Below are 27,715 nucleotides of genomic sequence, written 5' to 3' on the forward strand. Positions count from 1 at the left end.
AATGATAAGGGATCTGGAGACGAAATCTTATGAAGAATAGCTAAACAAAACTAGGTATGTTTAACTTAATGAAGAGAAGTCCGAGAGGAGACATGAAAGCAGTCTTCCAATACTTCTCCATAGCACATGAGGGCAGAACAAGAAACCATGGGTGGAAACTATTAGAGGGAGATTCAATCTGGAATTTCCTGACAGTAAGAACTATTAAGCAGTGGAACAGCTTGCCCCCTGAACAGTGGTGGTCTTCAATTTTTTTTTTTACTACCGATTCTGTGGGCATGGCTTAGTGGGGGTGGCAGGGAAAGGATACTGTTAAATGTCCAGTCAGAGGTGGTATTTGCCAGTTCTCTGGACTACTCAAAATTTCCGCTACCGGTTCTCCAGAACTGGTCAGAACCTGCTGAATACCACCTCTGCCCCTGAAGTTGTGGGTGCTCCATCACTAGAGCATTCAAGACGAGAGACCTCCAAGGTCCCTTCCAGCCATATGATTCTATGATTCGATGGGCAGCATACGTCTGTTTGCTGAAATAATGCAGTAGAGAGTTGGACCTAGAGAAACCTGAGTTTCAAGCAAGAGCTGATAAATAAAGCGATTCTGAATTCAGAAGGCGTTTCAACTAAACTGTTGTGGTTTGTAAACCTTGTTTATTACTTTTCATCCCATATATGATTTTGAATAACAAATAAGAGACCACAGATCAAAAAGTAATGGAAGAGACAAGAAGAAAAAATAAATTTGATTTCATTTACTCTGAACTGAAATTTAATTATAGCTAATAAAATTATTCTCCGGTAGTACCTCCATCAGTACCTCCGGTAGTACCTCCAAGTTCATTCTGGTGATGGATACAATTACACACGACCTGTACACGCCCGCCCCATGGACGCTGCTCTCGCCGATGATGTGTTCCTGGCCAACCTGCGCAAGGCTGAACTCGAGCACCTAGTCCAACAGTGGCACGACCGCCTCGAGCAGTTCGGGCTCCGGCTGAACCTAAAGAAGTCCGAATACCTGACCACTGACAATGAAACGACAGGCTCCATCCATGTGAACGGGCAGGAGCTACCGCGCGCCTCCACCTTCAAGTACCTGGGAACTACTCTTGGGGAAGAAGGCCTACTACAAACTGAGGTGGCAGGCAGGATTAGCATGCGTGGGGCAAATGGAAGTCCGTCACGGGCGTCCTCTGTGACAAGAAGATGCCGATGCGTCTGAAGGCGAAAATCTATAACTCTGTGGTGCGCCCGTGGCCATATACGGCGCAGAGTGCTGGCGGCGACCACCAAAGAATCCAGCAGACTCCAGACAATGGAGATGCGAATGCTCCGATGGTCGGTAGGCCTCACCCCTACTCGATCGCGTCAGGAGCGAAGAAGTGCGTAGAGCGGTTCAACGTCGTGCCCATCCCCACGGTCATGAGGCAGTCCGGCTACGATGGTTCGCCATGTGAGTCGCGCTAAGGAAGAATCCATCATCAAATCTGCGAAGGTGACTGTCGGAGGAGCGAGACCGCGTGGTAGACCTAAGCAACGCTGGATGGACACGATCAAGGCCGATCTAGAGATCGCGAAAGGCAGACCCGACATATGTGGCAGACAGAGAGGCATGGAAGCAATACTCAAGGACATTAGCGGACCTCGCCAGAGCGCGAGACAAACGCTGAAGAAAAAGAAGAAGAAGAAGTACCTCCATCAGCTTTCTCTTCCTTTTCACATTAAACATTGCAATCTGAGAATAATCTCTGAGATATCTTAAAGCTTTTGAATGGGCAAAGGAAGCCTACAGGTTCTTGGAATGTACATCTCTGATAACTTATTTAATGTGTTGTGTGAACTGGTCTATTTTGACTTATTTATAGTGAGTTATGGTTAATTATTACAATGGGAGAAAGACCTTGGGAGACAAGAGGAAGAGATGCAGAATAGAAAACTGTGGTGTAAAAGATAGTTCAGCCCATAGAACGAAAAGGGGCATGGGAAGCAGAGGTGGTATTCAGCCAGTTCTGACAGGTTCTGGAGAACCGGTACAGAGGTGGTATTCAGCAGGTTCTGACCAGTTCTAGAGAACTGGTAGTGGAAATTTTGAGTAGTTCAGAGAACCGGCAAATACCACCTCTGACTGGAGATTTTACAGTATCTTTCCCCTGCCATGCCCACCAAGCCACGCCCACAGCACCGGTAGTAAAAAAATTTGAATCCCACCACTGAACTGGTAGTGGAAATTTTGAGTAGAATTCAGAGAACCAGTAAATACAACCTCTGGTTGGCCCTGTCTCCCTCTATTCTCTGCCTCCCGAGTCCCAGCTGATTAGCTGGGTCTTCTTTTGTTGCCCTGAAGAGGAGAACAGAGCTGGAAAGCAGTTTAGTGGGGTGGGGAGGGAATGGGGATTTTACAGTATCCTTTCCCTGCCACGCTCACCAAGCCAGGCCCATCAAGCCACACCACACCCACCAAACCATGCCCACAGAACCGGTAGTAAAAAAATTTGAATACCACTACTAATGGGAAGCATTTTAGATGGGACCCTCCCTAGTTTCTGGAAATCTTCTGGTAAATGAGGGGCGAAATGGTTTCAGACTTTGATTTTGTTAGCGTAACCTTACAATAAAAGTCCTGCTACTATTCATTGTTTGTGCTTCTTTTCGGACTTCCACAAAGGGCCAACGTTATGTCTGAGCTTAATGTGTGAACCTAGTTAATGAGTAAGGATAGGACTTAGATTAATTTGTAGACTAACTGTCTGCAACAAGTTATTTTTTCAAATAGTTTTCAAAGTATGTTTTTTATTTCAGAGTGACCCATTTTGAGATGGAAACAGTTGTTCCATATTCAAAACAGGCTGCCTCATTTCAAATACAGGACAGCTCTGCTTAGTGTTTGATGCATTCTGTTTTGAGCTTGAAAAAAAGCTTACAAAATGGTCAAAACAACCTGTCTCAAATACTGTATAAAACAACTGTGAATTTGAATTAGAAACTGTTTAAATTTGAAACATTTTGCACATCACCAGAAAAAACTATTATTGCCTACTTGACTCGGGCTTTAAAATTTTTAAAAGCAGGTTCCGATTCAATGAAGCTGTGGATACAGTGTGCATCTATTATTTAAAGAAAAACGCTAACAGCATGTGAGAGATAACAAGAAATGATACTGAAAATAGGGATGCCGATATTATAATACCCTTACATAAACCCATGATGCAAATGAAATATTGTTTGCAGTTCTAGTTAGTGTGCCTCAAAAGGGATATAACGGAGCTAAAGAAGATCCAGAGGAAAGCAACAAGGTGAATCTGGAGGCATAGCAGTTAAAGTGCAGTATTGCAGGCAAATTCTGCCCACAGTCTGAAGTTCGATCCTGATGGGGCTCAAGGTTGACTCAGCCTTCCATCTTTCCAAGATTGATAAAATGAGGATCCAGATTGCTGGGGGTTATATACTGACTGTGTAAACCACCCTGAAAGTGCTATAAAGCACTACGGATGATATATAAGTCTAAATGCTACCATATTACTATGATCAAGAGGCTAGAGCTGTTTTTCCTATGAGGAAAAGTTGTGACATTTGGGCCTTTCTGGTATAAAAAGGAGACAAATGAGGGGGGCATAATTGAGGTGTACAAAAGAAGCATGCATAATATGGATAAAGTGGATTAAGAAAAAGCTATTTTCCCCTTCTCCATGCACTGAAACCAGAGTCACTCAATGAAATCGATTCCTGGAAGAATCAAGACAAACCAAAGGAATTTTTTGTTTTGCACAAAGTGTAATTCAACTTTGGAATTCACTACTGTGAGAAGTAGCTTGCTGGCTTCAAAAAAGGGTTGGATCACTTCATGGAAGTCTGAGGATCCTTGGCCATTAGTCCTGTGGGCAGTGTGATTGCTTCTGAAGGCTATTTGCCAAAAGACTAGTAGGCTTCCTTGCACAATTTTTTGGCCACTGTGAGAACAGACTGGTTAGAAGAGCCAGGCCTCTAATCCAGCAGTGTACTGCTTAGGATCAAATCTGGTTACTACCTGAAGAAGTGACTGTCAGGATGTCTACAGGTTATAGGTTAGATTAAGAAGTCCTCTTTTTCTCCTGGAATAAAAAAATGGCAAATTAAATCTGTTGCTGAAAAAACAACATGAATTTGTGTAATTATCAGCAATCAAGACCAACTTGAAATTTATATTTGTAATTTTAAAAATACTTCAGAATTATTTGTTTTATTCTTCCACCTAATGAGGATGGAATTCTTAGAATGTTAGAATTTAATTACAGTAAAATATTTTGTAATTATACATCTATTTATTTTTGCAGTGGGTATATTGCTTTCCAACACAAAATTGCTTCAAACTGGTTAGTCAGAAAATAGCAAAGTTCTGATTATCTTGTAATCTGAAAACAAGTAATAAACAGATGGTTTGGGCTCACTAGCCTGGGGGAATGCTAATTAAGCAGTCCTTTGGTAACCTAACCCATTGATTTTATACTAACTGACCCTAGTGGAGTTCAAGTGAATAGAAAGTCTTTGCCAACCCTTTTCAGAGAGACATATGCATTATCTCTTTCTTTTTTCTTCATACACAATGAAAGATTTTTGGGAAGACCAAGCTATTCCACCTTGCTTTGGGAGGGGGGGGAGGGAAGGTGTCGGTATATGAATTCAATGAGCTGGTTTTTATCTGTTTTCTTAACTGATGCGTTTTAATATCTTGTTTTATAAGTTTTATAAGCAGAATATTTCCCCTAAAAAGAAAAGTAGAAACTCAGAGGCAGAAACTCAGACCCCACCTTTGTTAATGGACTTTGTTAATGGACTTTGTTAATTACTCTGGCCTGGGCCAGTCTATTTTACATAACAAAGATCGACCTCCTTCAGGCAGAGCTATAATAGGAATTGCCCAAAGCCCATTCATTACATCATCAACCAGCAAAGCTCAACAAAGCCTGGGACTCAGGACAGCCTACAGCAGTGGTGGCTAACCTTTTTCGGCTCCTGTGCCAAAAATTGTGTGCGCACTCACATGCCAGCACCCAGAAGGCAATGCGTGCTGCCCCCCCCACACCCCCTGAGCATGCATGTGTGACCCCCTGCGTGCCACACATTTCTGCGCATGCATGCACAATCCCCCGTGCACCATGAATCTCATGCATCTCTGTGCACGCGTGCGCATCTCCTGTGCACCCCCGCCCCCGTACATATGTGCCAGATACCTGACAATCAGCTGTCAGGTGGCGGTGTACACATGCATGTGCAGTGGGGCTCTTCCAGGTGATCTCTCACATGCCAGCAGAAGTGGCTCTGCGTGCCACTTCTGGCATGCGTGTCATAGGTTCGCCATCATGGGCCTACAGAGTTGCCCCTGCATGGCCCCATTGGAGTTTGACAACCAATCAGAATTCAAGCTCACATTCAAATCCCAACAGAGGGCATAAAACCAAGGATCTCTCAGCAACTGGCCTCTTTTTTCTTTTCTTTCACCCAACATCGTGAAGTATGTGATCGTGCTTTTCACTTTGGAGCTCCAAGCCATGTGGTCCTGTCCACCATTAAACCATCTTTCCAAACAGCCTCCATGTTATATTAGTAGCCTAGAGCAGTGGTCCCCAACCTTTTTTATGCCGCAGACCGGTACCGGCATCAGCTGGGCGCCGCCATCTTGTTTTGATGAAAAAGTGCTTCCGGTGAGCTTTTTACCCGGAAAAGCTCACCGGAAGCACTTTTTCATCAAAACAAGATGGCGGCGCCCAGCAAACCAGCGGCCCGGTAGGATTTGTTCCACAGACCGGTACCGGTCCGCGGACCGGTGGTTGGGGACCCCTGGCCTAGAGGATAAATATTGAACATGTTGACCAAAGCTTAGGCAAAAGTGAATGCTAGCTTTACAGTCAGAAGATTTATGTCCAAGTTTCTTCAAAATGTAGCTTTAATTAGATATACATCCAGTACATATATTCTGGATCAAGACAAACATTTCCCATGAAGTCAGGTATCATTCTAATCTATGGCTTGTTTAAACAATTCATAGCAGATTCAGTTCAATCATCAACTAAGCCATAAACTAAGTTTAACGGTTCACAATGTCTGATTTCCAAGAGACTTACAATGGATGCTAACCCAAACAAATCACACTACAGTTTATTGCAGTATCTTTATTCAGCCACAAACTTAAAAAGGGCTTATGGTAAATTAATCTATGCACAAGTGAATAGTGCATTAGGAATGAACTTATTATGGTTTGCAAGTTAGAGTAAATGTATACGACTACTGTGTTTGCAGTAGCAGATTGCTCAAAATTACTGGAGTAGTTTATGCAGGGCACCAAGCCATGGTTTAGCTCAGGTATGGCTTAATAAATAAAATGGTTTCATATAGCACAATAAACTATTAATCTTAAAAATCACAGTGGATGAGAGTGAGGTTTATTTATGTAACCCCAAGAGGTTGGGTTTCACAAACAAATACTGTATAATTTGTCTGGTATAGACTTAGTGTGTTTTGTGAATTCAATTGCTTGTGATTTTTTTTTAGTTGGTTATTAAACCATGGCTACCCACACTTTAGTTAACTGTGTTTCTGAACCACTCTAACTCTGGCAGCAACATTCAGCAAGTGAGTCTTGGTCTAAATCCTACACTCTGTTTCACAAAGTCATCCACCTTCATATTCTTGGGAGCTGGATTCCATCAATTAGAAGGTGCTAGATTGTTCTTGAAACACCAGTAAGTGTGCTAAATTCTTATTGACATTATTTTGAGCAGGTGAAGTTCCTCTCATTTTCTCCTTACAGCACATATATTTTTTTTACTTGCAACTACCAACAGAACCGAAAGAGACTTACAAGCAGTTTAAAAAAAAACTATGGCAATTAATGCCTCACAACGGAATCAGTGAAGCTGATCTCACTAAGACCCCAAAGGGTAATTGAATAGCCAAGTCTTCATAGTGGCTAAACAAAAGCAGGGGAGCATTATTCTATTGTCAAGGTACCACAGCAGGGAAGATCCTTCCTCTCACCTTCATGCAATGTACTTCAGCCAGTGCCGACAAGAAGAGAAAAGCTTCTTTTAATGTTCACAAGGGATATTTTGACAGAGGAACACAAAGCAAGATGCTCTCAACTTTTGTACATGTCCCAACATATAGAAATGCTATAAAAACATTAGGAATTGTGCTTTATTCACACGAAAAGACATCTGCAGTGTCAGTTGGTAGGACTTTATTATTATATATGATTAAGCTGCCTCCAGTTTTGTCAAAAACTTCCAGCACTTTTTTCCCACTTTGGTCTTCCTCTGTGATGACCTGGGGCATGGCACAAAGGCAACACAGTCAAATAAGCAATAAGAGTCCCTTTATTATCTCCAACTTTGCCCCCAATGTCCAGGTTACCTTTGGCTGGAAAAAAAAACTCTCCCAGGAACAGCCTTTAACTGCAGAAAATTCAGTCCAAAACAAGGTACATACAAACTGTAACTAAAAATCCAAACAAACCAAGCTGAAGTAATTAACTTGACAGGGCAGGAGAAGGAATTTCAGACTTGAAAGCACGGCAAAACTCACACAGTTGGGAAGATGCCAGAAACACAGATAAGCCACGACGATACAAGATAAATTCATGTTTGCTCCCAACATCTTCCTCTTTTATACACTGTTTTCCCAGCTGCAGCTAATGAAGGGAATCAGGACCCTTTCCTCTCCTGTAAGCCATGCAACTCATGTTGCTCCCTTCTCTGTTCCTCCCTGTGTGCCCTAGGATGAAGAGGGGATGGGCCTGGGTCTTTCTCTGAATTCCCTCTCCCTTGCTCTACCTCTCCCTTGCTCTACCTCTCCCCTGCTCTGCCCAACCAGACGTTGCCCTGCCCCAGTTTCTTCCACAGCCAATGGAGCCACACTCCCACTCCCTGTCAGCTGCTCGGCTTCCCCCTCCGAGTCAGATTCCGACAGGGGCATGACATCCTCTGTATGTAATGAACTGCAATTCCTATAATTTCCATCCAGACTTGGGACCCTTGTACTTTAGCGTATTTGGAGGCTATTAGGATGTGAACAGTTGTTAGATGGCCACTTACTGAGGCCATGCATTGTTCAAAGCCATGGTTTGTTGATTGAATCACAGTAGATTGGGTGTATGCATCACTGTTTACATAATCCAGTGGTTACGTCTATACATACAACTAGGATAACAAAACCATATGACACTTCATATGTGAAACAAGCCTATGTAATCGATACGCAAGAGGAGAAACTGGTTTTGTGAACCTGAAGTTAGCTAGTATTCCTATCACTGTTGCAGATTTTCTCTTTTTGAGTTTAGAATCCTACTTACTATGCTTTCTACAAATGGGTTAATATTTAAGGCAATCACTATCCACACAAAACTACTGCCCAAATGAGGGCTCTTCGGATTTCTTAATTAGCAAATGTGGGAAGTTGAGCTGAAGGTCAAAAGATGTGATGATCCTTTGCTGGCAGATCAAAGCAACTCTTTGCGACTCAAATTGTTTGACTCAAATTGTTCGGCTTGGGAAAATGTTGTAACTCAATCTGGATGTTTCATAATGAGTAAATGGGCTTGGGGCAGCCAACCTTTGCTGCCTCTGCCAGTGAGCTTAACAAAAGGTTAAAGCCATACAATCAGGACTTGAAGCAAAGACCAGGTTTGAGGCCTCTGTTACAATGGCTGCCCATTTGCCTGATTGCTTGTCATGGAAGATTGGTAAGGGCTTGGAGCATTGAAGGAAGACTGTACAAGGCAGATCTATCCTCCCTTACATGCCATCTGGCATTTTAACTTATCTTGAGAACATATGCATCATCTCAGTGTCAGGACACTTAACGTCTTCCTTTACAAAATCAACACCATAAAACCCTGACTCCTTTTTCTAGTAGTATTCTCAACAGTACAAAGCTCCTTCTTGGAGGTAGATACATATACAGCAAAACACCCCAGTGTGTAAAGAAGCCACAGGCAGAGAAAAGCTTTTCGCTGGTGTTTCTGGCCTCTAAAAATCTCAATCCTTCAAATGCTGACAGAAATGTGAGGTAAGATCTCTCTCCTCCCTGTTGGTTCCACTTGATCTACCAACTGTGAAAGGAGCCCTGATGCCACTTCAGACTTTCTTAACACCCTCAGCATGTAAGAGTGACTGACTTTTTCATCCATATGTGAAGGAGTTAATTCACATATGGTGGGATTCAAATTTTTTTACTATCAGTTCTGTGGGTGTGGCGTGGCTTGGTGGGTGTGGCTTGGTGGGCATGGCAGGGGAAGGATACTGTAAAATCTCCATTCCCTCCCCACTCCTGGGGGAAGGTTACTACAAAATCCCATTCCCTCCCCACCCCACTAACCTGCTTTCCAGCTCCGTTCTCCTGTGCAGGGCAACAAAAGAAGAACCAGTCGATCACCTGGGACTTGGGAGGCAGAGAATAGATGGGGGCAGGGCCAGTCAGAGGTGGTATTTGCCGGTTCTCCGAACTACTCAAAATTTCCGCTACCGGTTCTCCAGAACTGGTCAGAACCTGCTGAATACCACCTCTGGTTATTCAGATTTAAATTGGAAATCCTCATTTCAGACAAGAAATGCAATTTAATTTTGGAACAAATATTTCTTAGCTCTTTTGCATACAACAGACACAAGTGAGTCTTTTCTATCCTGATTGATTGATTGATTAGGTACCATGCCTGTTGATTTTTAGCTATCTAGTCACTCCTTATTTCTTTTACTCTAAATATTTTTATTTAAAAATTACACAGAAATAAAAGATAAACATGAATTAAAAGTAAAAGTGAAAAAATATTTTTAAAGGTATGGAAAATATTACAAGTAAAATTAAAAAGGACAGATATATAAAGAAGCAAGTTTTAATTTTCTTTGCAGCAATTACAAACTTAATATTTCTCCTCCCTCTTTAAAGATACATCATACCTTCTTTCCCCCCCAAATTCAACCCTTTTTAACCAGCAAATCCACAAGTCACCAATTTATTTTTTCCCCATTTCCAGCAAAAAGTCCAACAGAGGTTTCCAGCTTTTAATAAAACTACTTGTTGACCTATCCCTGATGAAAGGACAGTTTTGACATTTCTGCAAATTCTATCTTCTTCACAATCTAATCCTTCATTGTAGGACTACAGCATTTTTCCAACTTCATGAATGCAATAGTCTCACTTTTTGTACCGTGTACAAAAAGCAATCTTCCGTAAGTCTTTTCTAATTAGCTATCCACAAGTCCCCAAAAAAATGGTTTCATCTGAATATTAATCTTTACTATTTTTGTATCATTATATCTATTTGTATTCAATATGTTTTTGCTTTTTCACAAGTTTTTCATGCATGTTAAAATGATTCTTCATGTTTTCCACATTTCCGGCATGATTAGAATTACCTTTACACATGTTAGATAATTTCTCTGGTGCCATATACCAACAGTGCATCCTTTTGTAAAAGTTTTCTCTTAAATTGTAACATAATGTGAATTTCAGTCCTTTAAGCACATTCTCTTCCATTGATCCATCCATATATTATAACCAAAATTCTTAGCTCATATTATCATACACTCTTTAACTTGTTCTTCCATTTCAAATGTCAGCAAATGTTTACAAACACAATAGCTGAATTCATTGTGGTTTAGCAATATACACAAATCCTGCTTTAAGATTTGCTAGGACATTTTGTGTAAACTTTTTGAGATTAAACCTCTAGCAGAGATGAGGGCAATAGAAGTCACTAAGACTTTGAACTTTTGAATAAAAGAAAGTGTTCAAGGGGGTTATTCATGTTCAAGTATCATACTTCTCAGCAAGCAGAGCAAGACAGATATTTGCTTTAATGTGTTGCGTATTGTTCTCATATTTTGCTACCATTTTGCTTCATCTTTTTTTGTTTGATTCTTCCCTAGAAAAAAGAGAGAAAGGAGTTCGTGAGAGAGACATTATAGATAATCTTTCAGCTGATAAGTCAAGTATTCTTAAACAGATGAAGCCTAGAAATTTTCTCTTTTGATTCCTAAATGGGATTCAAAAGCTACTACCTCGTGTCAAAATGAACCTCCATAATGAAGAGGCTGAACAAAAGGTTTTCTGGGAAGACCAGTTTAATTTCTGCCCAGTAGCATCTCTAAACATTATTCATATTCATCTCACCTTACTCTTTAAACAGTGAAAAATGCCAAGATTTGGGGCTCTTTAGAAGAAAGTCACTGAAGGCCTACTAATATTTTGCAATATTTAAGTTTTTTTCAAATAATTCAAGGGTAGCAAGGCTCATTTTAACCAAATTTATTGTTCTAGAAGTGGCAAACAATTATTTCACTTTTAACTATTATGGAAATCAAACGGGCAGACATCGGGATTGTGCAATCAAGTTTGTTCATTCATGCTGGCTGAAAATGCCGCAAGATGTACCGTCAACACTTCTGGAGAGTTGGATTTAGAATTAATAGAATAATTAAACTTTTTCTAAGTACCAGAATAGAATGAATATTTCTGAATCAATGTCTAGTTTGATTCATCCCCAGCAATTGTCAATGTGCAGCCTGTTGCTTATAGAGCCTCCATAGTTCAGAGCCTAACAGCAAATAGCTTTGTCTATCTATTTATTATTTGTGAGAATTGGTAAGTTTTTTTTAAAGAACTACAGAGGAATGTAATATAAAAGAATATGAAGAATAGTTTTTGGAGATGGTCCACTCCATTTTAAGTCTTTTTTACACTGTTTAATTCATTTACACTGTTTAATTCATTAAACAACCTTATTCGTCTTTGATATCACCTGAGTATATTTGCAAGAAACAGTAAGTAAACTCTGATGCTCAATAAGGTAGTTAACCACAGATGTCCTGTGAAACAACATGGTATAACACAGTAACACGGAGGGCAATCCTGATTATTTTTCTGCTTCATGAAAACCCTACTGGCTTGATAGAGGCAACAACCAAGCTATGAACTATAATGAATGTTACCAATCTTATTTGCATTTTGAGAACTTTATTTAAGCTAGATCACCCTCAAATGAGGAATGAATCTGCCAACTTATCAGATTTCTTGATGTTCTCTAGAGTGCAGGAGTATAATTTCATCTCTCTTGTTTCATGCTGACTAGGGACTCCTGGCACAATATAATTGAAGGGCACTCGGTCAAGGAAGAATGCATACATGTGCTCAGCTGGGAATAAGGTTTAGAGCAAGTCTGCTTGTGAGAAGACATATATGGGACTACCTTGTAGGAAGAATGAAAGTTCAATTCATTTAAAATTTGGATTTAGAAACAGTCCACCTTGAGCTAATTTCTTACATGAAATTTGTTCCTTTAAAAATTTGTTCATGAAAGGGATGGAGTGCTTACCAGCCAGAGAACACAACTGTTCTATTCATCCACAGTAAAAGATGAACATAAGAGGCAGCTGATTCCTCCCCTTGAAAACTACAAAAGCCAGCTTTGAAGCTGGCATCCCTGAGCACGATGCTGACAGCCATTCATCTGAACTCCTTGGATCTACTTTGAAGTTTTCTTCTGTCCTGTTTTTAAAAACTTCTTGTGGACAGCAGTATAAAAAAGAGAAAGAATCATAAAGTGTGCTTTCTGTTTAAATATTTTAACAGTGATGATGATTTTATCTTCATTTCACATTTGCTTTCTAAATAATATGAGCCTTTATTCTACCATTCAAAAATAGAAACACCTTCTCAGGCTGTTGACCCTGCTGAGGTCTGTATGTTATTTTTGCAGATAGATGATGAAATCATGTAAAATACAAATGTCACATAAATGTTTTAACAATAAGCCTATGATGTGTTGATACTGTGGTTTTGGAAAAAGCAGTTCAAGGGGCAAGCTGGTAAAAGCCCAAATAATCATTAAAAGTGGATCTTTTTCTCCTTAATTCTCTTTTCAAATAAATTATTATAGAAAATGGTATCCTAGGGTTATAATAAATTGAGTGCAATATAATGATAATTATAAAAATTGCAGAACGCATTCAATTATTCAATGTAAATAATAATCAAAATATAATAATCCAAATACTATCATTACTATGCCATCCATTCATGTAGAATGTCCCTACTGTATGTATTCTTCCAAAATTTGATTAAAAGATCCCTGTCAGTCACAATTCATCAATTACAAGGGATGAGAAGTGATAAGTGAACAATAACTTTGGAATTATGTATGATTTTAAGTGTGACATGATTGCAAGTATAGAAAGAGACCCCTTCAAAAGAATATCAGGGTCAGCCAGTCAAATGTTCTAGATAAGATCACATTGGTGAAATGAATGCATAATTTATGCTTGAACAAAGGGTTTTCTCTACACATAGGAATCATTGTAACTGAGAGAATATGGGCATTGTTTTACTTTCTGTATTCTTTTTATGGCTGAAGCCCAATTTCCCTTGTGAAAATATCAGCAATTCTACGTAAAAGAGACAGTGCTTCACTTATAAAGAGATGCCATCATAGTTTCCTTTTTATGAATTAATAATTTCCACTGAAAATATTTTCTTTTCCTAGCCTGTAAGCTCTCAGGGAAAACTCAGCTAGTCCTTTGCTATTAAAGCAGCCCTGTGTTTTATTATTAAAAGACGGTGAAAATGTAGGATATCATAAATGAATGGTATGTATGAACTTGTGAAGGAAGTCCATACAGATCTTGGGATGTAAGGATTTGGGCATTAAGAATCCAGTTAAGAGCATTTGGATAAGAATATAAAGAATATAAAGAAGGGGAAACAACAAAGACAACGATATCACTGTCTAGATTGTGCTATATACTGTCAGGCTAGGCAGAAGGTCTGGATGATGCTCTCCCATGTAAGATTTCAGAATTTTAAAGAGAAAAGACATTGCAAAGATGGGATATCTATGGAGGTTCTCAGTCACTCAGGTCATGGTTATCCTAAAGGTGCTTTTTCAAGAGGCAACTGGGCTTTCTGTTTTTTCTTTGAAGATGTTTCGCTTCTCAGAAGAAAGAAAAACCAAGAAAGTTGAGTTGCCTCTTTAAAAAGCATCTTTGGACAAAGATGAGATAATTCAGTTACCCAGACATTTGTTAGAAAGCTATCTCGGGCAAGATTGCATGGTGGTTTTGCTGCCTGATTCATTTTACAAAAGTTTGAAGAAGAAATAATGAATTTGCTCTCCTAGATGTGATACCAGCCAATTGGGAATTGCTTATTGAAGAGATTACGTAGAAGTAACTTTGGGAGGAAGAGATTACGTAACACTGAGTTTTCAGATACTGCAGAATCTAATGTATATGCACACTAAATTCAAGTCACCTAATTTCAAAAACAAAGTGATAGGCAGGAACTCATGGCTAGAAATCTTCAAATTAAAGAAAGTACAAGTAAGTCGAAAACTTCTGAAAACTTTTGCAATCATAGGCTTCAGCCACAGAGATGCAATGTAGTACCAACAGAAATGCAATATGGTATCGAGATCAAGAAATATCATTGTTCCTCTTTATTCTGTGTTAGGGAGATCATATTTAGAATATTATGTCCTGTTCTGGACAATGTATTTGTCCAGATGATATCACTAGCAATAGCACTTAGACTTATATACCGCTTTATAGTATTTTACAACCCTCTCTAAGCGGTTTACAAAGTCAGCATATTGCCCCCAACAATCTGGGTCCTCATTTTATCGACCTCGGAAGGATGGAAGGCTGAGTCAATCTTGAGCTGGTCAGATTTTATAATAAATATGATATGATATAATTTCATAAATATAATAAAAAATTTAAATTGTTGACTAATTGTTGAGGGAATTGCACATATTTAGCCTGGAAAAAAATGGACTGGGGAAATACGATCTCTGTCATCAAGTATCTTAAGGACTACTGTATTTTCCATATATAAGACACTCCCATGTATAAGATGCCCCCATGTTTCACGTAGTTTCTTGTAGTGAGCACATTATAAGCCAGGGGGTCAAGCTCGGGGCGTCATGGCGACGTCACGTGACATATTGGGACCCCTTTGCTAAGCTGGGCAGGGGCGGGGCCAATACATGAAGCATCCAGCCCATGGACCGCAAGTTTGACAGCCTTGCTATAAGCCATCACAGTGCAGAAGCCATCTTGTTAGAGTGAGTAATACAACAAGAACAGGAAATGCATCACAGGAACAATGGAGATGAAATCTAGAGTGGCAATGTGATGACAAGTGACAAGTACAATAGAGAGGAGTGATAGAGCTGCATATAAGATAGAGCAAGGGTGTCCAACCTTGGCAACTTTAAGACTTGTGGACTTCAACTCCCAGAATTCCTCAGCCAGCTTTGCTGGCTGAGGAATTCTGGGAGTTGAAGTCCACAAGTCTTAAAGTTGCCAAGGTTGGACACCCCTGAGATAGAGGCTCATCCGGCATGTGCAGCCTTCTCCTTGGCCTCCTGTGCATAAGATGCACCTCAATTTTCAAGTAAATATTTTAAAGAAAAAGTAGCATCTTATACATGGAAAAATTCGGTATCATGTAGAAAATGGGGCAGGGTTGTTTAAGGATGTTTCAGAAGATAGGACAAGAAACAGTGGGTTTAAATTGTTCAGAAATAGACTTCAGCTGAACATCAGGGGGGGGAAGTTCCTGACAGTAAAGAGTTGTTATAATGTACAGATTGCCTCTAAAAGTTACACTTCTCTTTCACTGGAGGTCTTTAAAGAGTGGCTGGATCTGTTTTGGAAGCAGCAATAGTGGATTCTGGCCCTGGACAGAGCGTAGGACCAGAGGCTTTCCAAGGTCCTTGTTCTCATGTGCCACCTCAAAATTGGGGTGGAAGAAAAGAGCAGCAGCAGCATGCATTTCATTTGCCGGGTGGAAAAAATATAATAAAATGTCATAGTCTTTGTTTTAGTTAAATAAAATGTGATTTGGCACATCTGCTCAGTATACCCTTACCAAACTGACATAATTTTTGATGAATGGGAAATGGCCTCAGGCAAAGTAGTTTTCCTTTCATTGCCAGTACTTCCCATATACATTGCCTTTAATGCCCTCATTCTCTCTTTCAGCCCACAAGGATTCTGAGTGAGGGTAGTAGTTGACAATTTAATGCAACCTGCTGTGCACTGGGGGAGCCTGAACTTAGAATACACCAATTCCTTCATTCCCCAGTGGAGCCCCACTGCAGCGGCCTATCATAAGTGTGTTCTTTCAATAGGATAGCTGTTGTTGTGGTTATTATTATAATTATTATTATGCATTAAATGTGATTTTGAAAGCATTTGAAATGTGGATTTACAGGTGGCTGTTACATAAAAGCTGGGTTGACAAAATCAGAAATGAGGAGGTGATAAGCCACCTGGGAAAGACAAGGGAAATCATCAAAACCATAAAAAAGCAAAAGTTAGAATTATTTTGGACATGTGATACGACACCTGGAAAAATACAGCATACTTCACTTAATCCTCCAGGGGAAAACTGAAGGCAAAGGAGGTCCAGGCAGAAGAAGAACAACATGGCTTCAAAATCTAAGGAACTGGTTTAGACAAAACTCAGCAGCACTTTTTCGTGCAGCTGTTGATAAAAATAGGATCACCAACATGATGGATGTGGCACAAGAAAAAGAAGAATTAAATGTGTATACCACGGGTGTCAAAGTTGCCACGTCACATTGCTGTCACATGACATTTCGTGAAGTTTTTTCCTTCCCAGAGCTGAGGTGGGCGTGGCCTGCATGTGATGCATCCAGCCCGCCGGCCACCAATTTGACACCCCTGGTGTATACTATTGAATATTTCCAACCTCCAGTGTCTTTACAACAAAACAAAATATAACGGAAACTTCTATTGCAAGAAAATGAAGATATAATACATCCAAGATAAGAAAAAGAGACTTTACAAACTGAGTTCTGAAAAGTCCAGCTAGAACTTCTCTGCAAAGCATCAGAGATGGTCTTGTAGGTCCTGTTCAAGGGAAGAAACTTCTTCATGACTTGTTCATAACCTAGGAATCCAGTTTCTCAAATAAGCACTCCTTTTCCTGGCCATTGACTGAATGTAGGCTAGACCATGAGTTGAAAAAAAGTGTTGTAAAACTCAGTGGAAATCCACTAAGAAAAATCCAGAGATGTGTTACCAGGAATTGAACTTGTGATTTGTCAATCTTACATGGGGCTGCCTGGTAGCTCAGAGGCAGGCATATCTTTTACATCTTCAGAAAATAGCTCTGGAAGAATTTCCCTTAAACCTTCACAGACAATCTTTTACAGTCCAAGGACTGTCTTTTGAAGAAATGCCATTTTTTCTTATTGAAGGCCACAATAGATAGGTAGAGAGATTTTGGGGTACTGGGAATGTTTGTAAAATATTTAAAAATATGTATATAGCTCAAAAAAATGAAAATATGTTGACTGTATTTTCTTTTCTTTTTAACTGAATGAATTTCCCATGGAAAGAAGTTTTCTCCAGAGGAAAGTAGGAGCAAAGTGCAAATTTGTTTGTACTTTTATAGTTGTTATTTTGGAGTGGCCAAATTTTATAATCTTGGGACTAGTGGTCCCCAGTCCAACTAGACTTGGTCTCTCTTTCTGACAGATCATAGATTAATGTCTGTCAGAAGGCTTCCCAGATCTATTTTTTCACCATGAACTGATTCTACTTGTGATTTGTCAACACTGCATATAAAGCCAAATTCAGGTAAAAGGCTTTTGTTGAGCAAGAATGCTTAGTATAGCTAACAGGCAAGGTGAAGTTGTGTTTTTTTACTGCCACCTTCTGATAGAAATAATAATAGCAGTTGCTGGTGTTCAGATCAGGCACGTACTCTATCAAAGACACGTCCACAGAATATTAAGCAGATCCAGCACTGTGGGAGAAATGCAAATTTGCTTCCGTGTATATGGGTTGCCTTCTCCTTCATTGGTGGAATTAACCACTATTGAAATTATGATGGGCTATTTATAACATTGCATTACTAGTCATCTAGAGCAACCATACATAACTTTATCAAGCAGAAGACGGATGACTGATTTCATACAATTTTTAAACACTACAAATGCTTTTTAAAAAATAAAAACTAGTCCCAAACTCATAAAAGCTCATATAAGGATACAAAGCTCTTGTAAAATTTGGTGCTGCAATGATCTTTGGGCTATTTATTATTAATATTAAACTTTGGAAGTTAGTGGGTATTATTTAAAACATCAGGCCTGTCATTGCTTCTCAAACTGCTAAATCCTTTTAAGACAACAATGTATACCTGTCTTTTTTTAAAAAAAACTGGAGAAATTTATTTTTCACATTGGCAGCTGGATGTCCACAGGAGTGGTCCCAAAAGCCCAAGAGAGAGCAGCAACTGTGTGTTTAAGCCCTGCTCTTATCAAGTGCCAGGGAAATCAGAAGATCTAGGCAGTTCAAACAGATATAAAGATTTTTTGCAAGCTTAAGCTCTCTACAAGAATCTGAACTATTAGCAGTCCAAACAAATTGGTGGTAGATAAGAGTCAGTGGAATTCAAGGTGGGCTGGACTTTGATCTCTTTTGGGTGTGAAGGGACTCAGGACTGTTGACCTCTCTCTCAGGCTCAGCCTTGTCATCTCCTACAGTCCTGTATTTAATCCAATTCTTGTAAACAAAAGGGGGTAGGGCATTGATTGCATGTTCACTGCTACCTCATATCATATGTATATATTGCTGTAAGCCACCTAGAATCGTTAGAAACGAGATGGGTGGCAAATAAATGTAATAAATAATAAACATGAAATTGAGAAACTGCCTATCTCACTCCCAGAGCAATTCTGGGCAGTGTACAACTAAAAACATAAAAAACATATAAATTTTATATCTCACTAAGATTCAGTTAAAACAAAAATAGAATAATTAATGTTAAAAAGGTAGAGGGGAGGGATTTCAAGGTGCTAACCCAGAGGTCAGCAACCCGCGGCTCTGGAGCTGCATGTGCCTCTTTCATCTCTCTGCTGCAGCTCCCTGTCACCAGTCAGTGCCACAATTTTGAGAGCAGCTTCCGGTTAAGGAGGGGTGGGGGGAAGCACGGCGTGCCAGGAGGAGACTCTATGGTAAGGGGTGGGTTTTCCGGTTGGATCCACAATTGATAGGGCTTTCAGTTAGGACAAGTAGGGGAAAAAGGACACCGTGCTAAGAGGAGACACTGTGGTGGGGGAATCGGACTTCTGGACAGCTCCAGAATTGAACAGGGGGGCTTCCGGTTATGACCTTTGTGCTCTTTGAGTGTTTAAGGTTGCCGACCCCTGTGCTAACCTATCCCCAAGGTTGTGTATCCATCTTTGACACCAAGCAAGTGCTTCAGATACTCCTGAAAGGTCAAGGGAGAGTGGGGTCCCGTATCAACTCTGGGTGAAAAATATTCCAAACTGCCGGGGGAACAGCGAAGGAGGCACTCTTCCAGCAATTGATTTTTTAAAAAAATTGATGGGGTCTATATGATCAGGTGAGACAGGCTGGTGTAATGGTGTGAAAAGGATCCTGCAGGTAACTTGGTCGCATGATTTTTTTAAAAAAAATCCCTGTTGCTTAACAAAATTAGCAACTAGAATCAATAGATGAAAAACTAAGGAAGTTAAAATACACAGTTCTGCTTAACAGGACACAAGTCTATACCCAGAGGGAGAGAGCAAAGTCCATAATGGCTAGTCTCTGAACTGTGAAATCCCTGTGAAATTTATCCTTGCCTTGAACTACCTAACTCCCCATAATCAGGCGTCTTAAAATCGCTGATCTTAGAATTTGTTCTTTAACATCAGAAGCAACCAGCCTCTCAATTCCTGTTGCTTCACAGACATATGCAGAAGTTTCTTGTGGGAAACCTGGTATCCTGGAACCAGAATCCCGGATATGATGAGTTGTCTATGTGACCAGCAATCCTTCTCTTAAGCCATACAGGAGAATATAGATTTTGAAGGTATATGTGGATTCTTTTATGGCTCTCTGTGACATGTGCTCTAGGTTGGAATTTGTCCTACAGCTCGATCAGGCCAAGCACAGATGTAGGTTCTACTGATTATAGATTGCTGATATTCACTGAGAAGATATTCTTTGTAGGGGAGTATTTTTAATAAAAATTGAAACTTACTCATCTGTACAAATCTTTCCTTGATTTTGTTGGTGCCTAAAATAATAATTTGATTGATTTTGTTTGATGTTTTCAACTGTTTAGACTTTATTGTATTCATTACAACTGTTATCATAAACTTGTTTGTTTTTTTAAAAAAAGGAGTAAAACACTGTAAATTCATAATAAATAGAGCAATGATATTAAAATGATATCAGCAGTAAAAACACCAACAGTACAGGGGAAAGGGGTGTGAATTTCAGTAAAATAAATACTGAAACCAAAGCAAATATAGGCTATAATTCACATAATACACTGAACCATAAATTAACCATCCTCATTTTAACTTAGAATGTTGTATGAACTATATACACAGGAAGTTGGTTTATGGTTCAGTATCTTTCAGGAATAGAAAATTTCAAGCGTCCAGAAAATTAGGCTGATTAGTCAAAATCAAATTTATTTATTTATTTATTTGTCAACCAATTATAAGATAACAGGTATAAGTATAAACATAGTTATGAATACATGAAATGGATACATATAAGAGAAATAAAAAGAAACAATAGGACAGGGACGGTAGGCACGTTGGTGCACTTATGCACGCCCCCTAAATCTGCTAATTGTGGACACACATCTCATCCAAACACATCCATTATAACAAAATCAGGGTATTGGAATTGAAAAGCCTGCCCAGTCTATTTTGAAGTTGTGTTTACCTCTTAAACACGAAGATTCATTTAACTAACAGCAGGAAAGGTTGAGATACAGGACAACATGTAACATCCACCTCTGTCTGTCTCTATCTACCTTTTGTTTAACATCCCATAAGTGCATAGAGATTATAGAGTTTCCTGTGTTATTCAGGTATGATCCTGATATTTATCTTTCAATCTTTTTTTTAAATATACCTATGATACAGAGAGATCATTTGACTCTTTCATGGCTCTTCAGAAACTTCTGCCCATCTAAATTTTCCTTTCCCTCCCAAAGTCCATCCTACTTCATTTTGGCCTACTCGGAATTAAGTCATTCATTCTCACCTCTTTGCTTCTCTCTTCCTTCAAAAATAAAATATAAAAAATTCCCAGTTGAAGGATACTATTCAAGGTCCATCCGCTCACACTTGTGATGTTCCCTCTCTAAACTCTTCATGCTGCCATTGTCAGATAGTCACTTAATTACCTGATGAGTTTCCTGAGGTCCTGTGTTATGTGTACAACAGACAACAGGTGTCTTACTGAGTGGGGGAACACACTGGGGGCAAAAGAGTTTGTTGTTTGTCAATCTCAATCGCAGATTTTGTGGACTACCCACTAAGCAATTCAGAAATTCATTTCCAGCTCCTCAGGGGTCCCAATATTCTATCTTATGAGAGGTGGTACCAGCACATCGATAGGTGTGAGTTCTATGAATGCTGCCTTAGTAAAATAAGTTTAGGTAAAAACCTAGCCTTTTTGTAGAAGATAAGAAAAGTGGGTAATCTTAGATTAAACCTGAGAGCAGAAAAAAAAAATATTTGACCAGCTTGGACATCAGCAAGGACAAATATTTAGTTGGCAAACTCAACAAGCACCCAGTATTCTATGCCCTCTGCACTTAATGAAAAATAACATGGAAATATCAGAACAGCTTAAAAGGTAACAGTTACCACATTAGTGTTATACGTAATAGCTAAGATTTAATTGTGGCATGAGCTGGCCATTTGGAAAAACCACAAGCAGAAATGGCCTTCAGAAAAGGGCCTACATCTGAACCTGGATTCTACTTTAGGCTATAGATATTTTCTTCTGTTGTCTATTCTGTCGTTATCTCTACTTGTTGTTTGGTTCTTTAGGGATAACTGGATTTTTTTCGCCAAAATACTTGGACGCACAGGCTGGTACACATTTTAGTCTCCAGCTTTGTTCTCAGTGTGCTATTCCCTATGGGAGAGGTATGCTATCCCTCAAAACTGACTGCCTTTGATTAAATTGAAGCTTGTCTTCCAGCTGGAACTCTTTCAGGTTAACCGTCCCTAATCATTTTGGACAGGAACCATCTGTTAAATCTCTTGGTTCCCAAACAGCAGAACAGAGCAGAATGGTAAGATTGAAGAATAATGTTGTGGGTGAGGTGTTTCATGAGGACATGAAAATTCGCCATGATAACTAATTGGCCACATGTTAGTACAAAGGTAGAGAGGGGCACTGAATCTCTAATCAGTGATTCTCTAGGATCCAACTCATAAGGAGCTTTGAACTGTGAATCTGGAATAGTCTCTTTTTCTCTCTGAATTTCTTCAGGGTGTTTTATGTCGGTCATTTAATGCTAGTTAGGTCCTTTTGTTGTTGAAAACAAAATGTAATAAATTGACATTTGCTCCAGCCTTAAAACCTTAAAAAAGCCAGCTCCTTATATCTTGTGATATTGTTGTTGTTCAGAGACTTCCACAGAAGTGAGCCAACTGGCAGAGAGGGCTGGCAGAGAGGGCTAAACTGACAGCCTTGATTACAGAAAAAAAAAAATACTATGTTAAGTTTAATGCTGATTGGAAAGCCCTTTTGGACCTTTTGCACAAACTAGAAAAACAGTGAAATTATGATATATGGATTTTATGACTAGAAAAATAGTACAAGACAGAAAAAAATGAAAGTAACCATTTAGTTGAAACAGATATTGGGAGCTCTGTTCAACTCTGTTATTCTAAGGGTGTCAATTTTGGGGGTGGGGGAATGAAATAGGTTCTGAAGTTAGCACATATAAGTAACCTCAACTTACGCCCATAATTGAGCCTGGCAATTTTCAGAAACCAGAGAATAACGCTGGTTTCTAGCAAAATCATTGTAAATCGTAAATGGAAACTGGTTGCAGCCAAAATGGGGGGTGGGAGGAGAGAAGCAATGTCAGAACATTTAATCCAGGTCATAAATCCCTTTTGAGGTGTCTATTGAAACTTCAAATAGTTGTTTAGCAAAGAGTCATAAATCAAAGATTATTTGGATAATGTTTTAGTCTAGATTTCTTTATAAATTGTAGTTCTTCACTGAAATCTATTTAGATTTTTAAAAATTTTCTATCTCTCATCCCTGCATTTGCCCAGCACCCATTCTCACAATCTTCTTTTCATATATGTCCTCATATACATCCTATGAGCTGATCCTACCATGTATTTGAAATAAAGAATTAAAATGGCACTTCTAAAATCCAGATAGATTTACTATATCCAAGAATGCAGCTGAAATGGCCGCAGCTTTGTACAGTAGGAGAAATTTTGGCCTTGGTTTTCTTCCAGGATTGTTCCTTCTTAATTTATGTGGATTAAACTAGTCTTGTTTCTGCACAGTGACTCTCTCACATCTGTGTAAATCAGAAGTAAGCAGCCTCGTCTTTCATTTAGGCCAATATCCTGTCTCTAAGAACAAGCATTTGTGGATGCCCTGAAAGGAATATAAAATAGAATGGAATATCCCTGTTCCTGGCATATTGTACTTTCCCATCCCTGGAAAAATTGTGATTTTGCCAACAAGAGCTGCTTCCTGTTTCTTTCTTATTCAAACCCCAAAGAAGCAGCTAGCTGATGTTTTTTTTCCTCTTGCCATAATGCTGCTTCTGTTTCTGATTTCTATTAAAATCACAACTTTATGTTCTGTTGAGAGGCATGCTAGAGTGACATGAGGAGATGAGAGGTTGATAATTGTATTCAGAGACCTTCCTTTAATTTCACTTAAAAGCAGTCATTGAATAGTTGTGGAACAGAACAGTTGGAGGAAGGGATGATGTTGCCGTCATTCATCTCCTGCAGCTATGTTGGACTGCCACTTCTGTCTCTTTCAGCTTTAGAGAACTGAAGTTGGAGTCCAAATTATCTAGACAGAAACAGATAAGAGGTATCATCCTTTCCTTGTAGCCATCTTCTTCCATTCAAATTAAACTCCAGTTTGAAAACTGTCCTATAATTGTTCCACCAGTAAAATAATAATAATATTTGTATCTCCCTTGAGTAAAACCTTTTCCTTTATTGATGCTTTTGTGATCCAGCTTTATTTCCCATTTGGGAAATAACAATTATTAAAGGTGTAAAATATTGTATTGAACAGGGGGGAGAGTTGTCAATCCTTTATGTAAAGCAGACATTTAAAATAGTCCCTCCAGCTATGTTATAATGACAATTTCCAAAATTTCATACTTTCCTTATATGTCAATTTAAAGAACAGTTTATTGCCTTGTTGATCTCTAGTGCTACTATAATATTAATACTAATTACAAAATCTGTGCATGGACATAATTTCCATCTGTCAACTACAAAAGACCACACTGCTTGGATGACATATAGTATATCATATCAATACATTATGGCATTCCAAATTCTTGGAAAGAACTCTAGGCATAGAAAAGCCAACATCAGCTGAAGAACTGACAGTTGTGATTTCATATTTTTGTGTATATAATAAACAATAGCTGGCTAAAAATGCCAAGTCCAGTCTGAACATCTGGCTGACTGTGTGATGAACCATAAACTATCAATAATTCAAAATAATGCAATCAAGGCCAAAATTGAAAAATCATCAAATGATTCAAAGTAGAAATTGTGCAAAGAGGCAGAAGAAAGAGTAGATTATATACTCGTGGAAGAAGAGTGCACAAACTTATTAAAAAATGATGTAATACAATTTGTCAAAATGATTCCCTTTACAAATTATCATCTGCCAATAATACGGTAAAAAAATTTAGTGGGGACATATAGTTGAAACAGTAGTTGAAAACGAGCAGGAAAAAATATTGTGAAATTTCTGAATACAAACTGATGGCTCACGAGTCACAACAAACCAGATTTAATTGTAGTTGGCGGGGGGAGTGTGTATAATTGATGTCGCAATACCAGAGAATAGTGGAATAGAAGAAAATAGAATTGCAGAAGATCAGAAAGCATCGAGATCTGAAAATCAAAGTTGAAATACTAGGGCATAACTTTGCACACTGGTTATCAGCCTATTGGGTGATACCAAAAAATCATGGACAGCATTTTGTCAATCTGAGCATTGGCAAATTTTCCATACAATTACAAAAGGTCACACTTCTTGGTCTGTACATGTGATAACCAATACATTGCAACATCCTAGGTTCTTGGAAAGAACTCAATGCATATGAAAGCCAACATCAACTAACGAACTGGCAGCTGTGATTTCAGGTGGCTATGTATATAATAATAATAACAATAATAATTAGCAAATGTCAATAAGAAAGACAACATGTCTGAATAGTGGATGTGGCAGTGCCTGGAGCAGAAGAGAAGAGAAAGAACTGGAGAAGATAGAAAAATACAAAGATCTACGAATAGAAATAGAATGATTGTGGCAAAGGCAAGCAAGGGTAGTACCAGTAGTAATAGGTGCCTTGGGTGCAATCCCAAAACAGCTGAAGCACCACTTGAACACCATTGGTTTGACAAATTCACCATCAGTAAATTGCAAAAGGCAGGTTTACTGAGAACAGCATCCATCCTGCAACGATATCTGTAACACCATCCAACATCCACATCTGCCTATCCCAGGTCCTGGTAAAGATTCGATAGGCAGACAAAAATGCCAAACCCAGTCTGAACATCTGTCTGACTGTGCTATTATTATTATTGTTGTTAATAATAATAATAATAATAATAATAATAATAATAATAATAATAATAATAATAATAATAATAATAGCAATGCTACTTTTTTCCTAAAGTATCCCTCAATGTATCTCATTTAATTCTGAATATTTAAAACAAAACCATTGCTTAGAACAGTTAGAACAGGTTGGCAACCTTAAACACTCAAAGAGCCATTTGAACCCATTTCCCACAGAAAAGAAAACACCAGGAGCCACAAAACCCTTCCCAGGCCTGACTATTTCCTGAGCAGCCACGAAACTAGCATATGTAGTTGAATTAAACATTTAATTAAACATTAAACATCTTCTGAAACTTTTCTTTTCTTGGATTTACCTATGGTTGGACTACTGGAGGTTGAAAAGCTCAATAAATTGTGTGCCAGTGGGTGTCACACATTGGCAGTTGTGACATATTTTGAGTGACAGGGAATAGAATAGAATGGAATGGAATGGAATGGAATGGAATGGAATGGAATGGAATGGAATAGAATAGAATAGAATAGAATAGAATAGAATAGAATAGAATAGAATAGAATAGAATAGAATAGAATAGAATAGAATTCTTTATTGGCCATTGTGATTGGACACACAAGGAATTTTTCTTTGGTGCATAAGCTCTCGATGTACATAAAAGAAAAGATACATTTGTCAAGAGTCAAGAATCATAAGGTACAATACTTAATAATAGTCATAGAGTACGATAAGCAGTCAAATTATACTAGGAAACAGTCAATAAAAATCTTAAGGATACAAGCGACAAAGTTACAGACATACAGTCACAAGCGGGAGGGGATGGTGATAAGAAGTGATGAGAAGATTAATAGTAATAGTAGTGCAGACTTTGTATATAGTGGGACAGTGTTGAGGGAATTATTTGTTTAGCAGAGTAATGGCATTGGGGGAAAACTGTCCTTTTGTTGGGTGTGGGAACTGGGAAAACTGTCCAGTATAGCGTTGTTTTGAGGGAAGGAGTTGAAACAGTTTATGTCTGGGGTGTGAGAGGTCTGTAAGTATTTTCACAGCCCTTTTTTTTTGACTCATGCAGTATACAGGTCCTTGATTGAAGGCAGGTTGGTGTAATTGTTTTTTCTGCAGTCCTAATTATCCTCTGAAGTCTGTGTCTGTCCCGTTGGGTTGCAGAACCAAACCAGACAGTCATAGAGGTGCAGATGATAGACTCAATAATTCCTCTGTAGAACTGTATCAGCAGCTCCTTGGGCAGTTTGAGCTTTCTGAGTTGGTGCAGAAATAACATTCTTTGTTGTGCTTTTTTGATGACGTTTTTGATGTTAGGTGTCCATTTTATGTCTTGTGATATGATGGAACCTAGAAATCTGAAGGTCTCTACTGTTGATACTGTGTTGTCTAGTATTGTAAGAGGTGGTAGTATGGGAGAGTTTCTTCTAAAGTCTACCACCTTTCTATGGTTTTGAGTGTGTTCAGTTCCAGATTGTTCTGGTTACACCGCAAGGCAAGTTATAAAATTTACTGTCTGTATGCGGATCTGTCATTTTCTCAAATGAGACCAATCACTATTGTATCATCTGCAAACTTCAGTATTATAACAGAAGGATCATTTGAGATGCAGTCATTGGTATATAGGGAGAAGAGAAGTGGAGAAAGTACACAGCCTTGGGGGGGCAGGGCTGTGCTAATTGTACAAGTATCAGATGTGATTCTGCCTAGCTTCACCTGCTGCTTCCTGTCTGTTAGGAAGCTTATGATTATTTATTTATATGTAATAATATAATAATCATTTATGATTATTTATTTATTTATTTATCTTTTCTCATATACAACTCAAGGCAGGTAGCATACATAATGTTCCTTCCTCCTCCAATAACAATATCTGGGCTCAGAGGGAGAGCAATTGACCCATTATGTAAAATGGAGTTGGATTAGAATTTGATATATGTTTTATCATGTGTTATAACTTTAGTCCAACTACATTGCCAAGGCACTTTGCTTCAGACATCATGACATGGATATTTGTAGTCGCTGATTTTTTTTATGACATCAATTTACCAAAAGCTCCAGAATATTTTAAAATGAATTTCCA

General features: G+C 38.8%; 1 protein-coding gene across 1 annotated transcript in view; it reads right to left on the bottom strand.

Annotated features, from left to right (window-relative positions):
- Positions 1 to 9,832: 9,832 nt before the first annotated feature.
- AMER2 (APC membrane recruitment protein 2) overlaps positions 9,833 to 27,715 on the bottom strand; it is a 44,553-nt gene continuing 26,670 nt past the window's right edge. The window contains exon 2 of the mRNA XM_087966275.1: positions 9,833 to 10,891. Within this exon, the coding sequence (XP_087822401.1) occupies positions 10,854 to 10,891 (38 nt within the window). The 3' untranslated portion in view covers positions 9,833 to 10,853. The remainder of the gene's footprint in view (positions 10,892 to 27,715) is intronic.

Source organism: Notechis scutatus, chromosome 5, assembly GCF_049901735.1.
Source record: "Notechis scutatus isolate UNSWTSFEM ecotype Mainland chromosome 5, rNotScu1.2, whole genome shotgun sequence".
In the NCBI taxonomy this organism is placed as follows: domain Eukaryota; kingdom Metazoa; phylum Chordata; class Lepidosauria; order Squamata; family Elapidae; genus Notechis; species Notechis scutatus.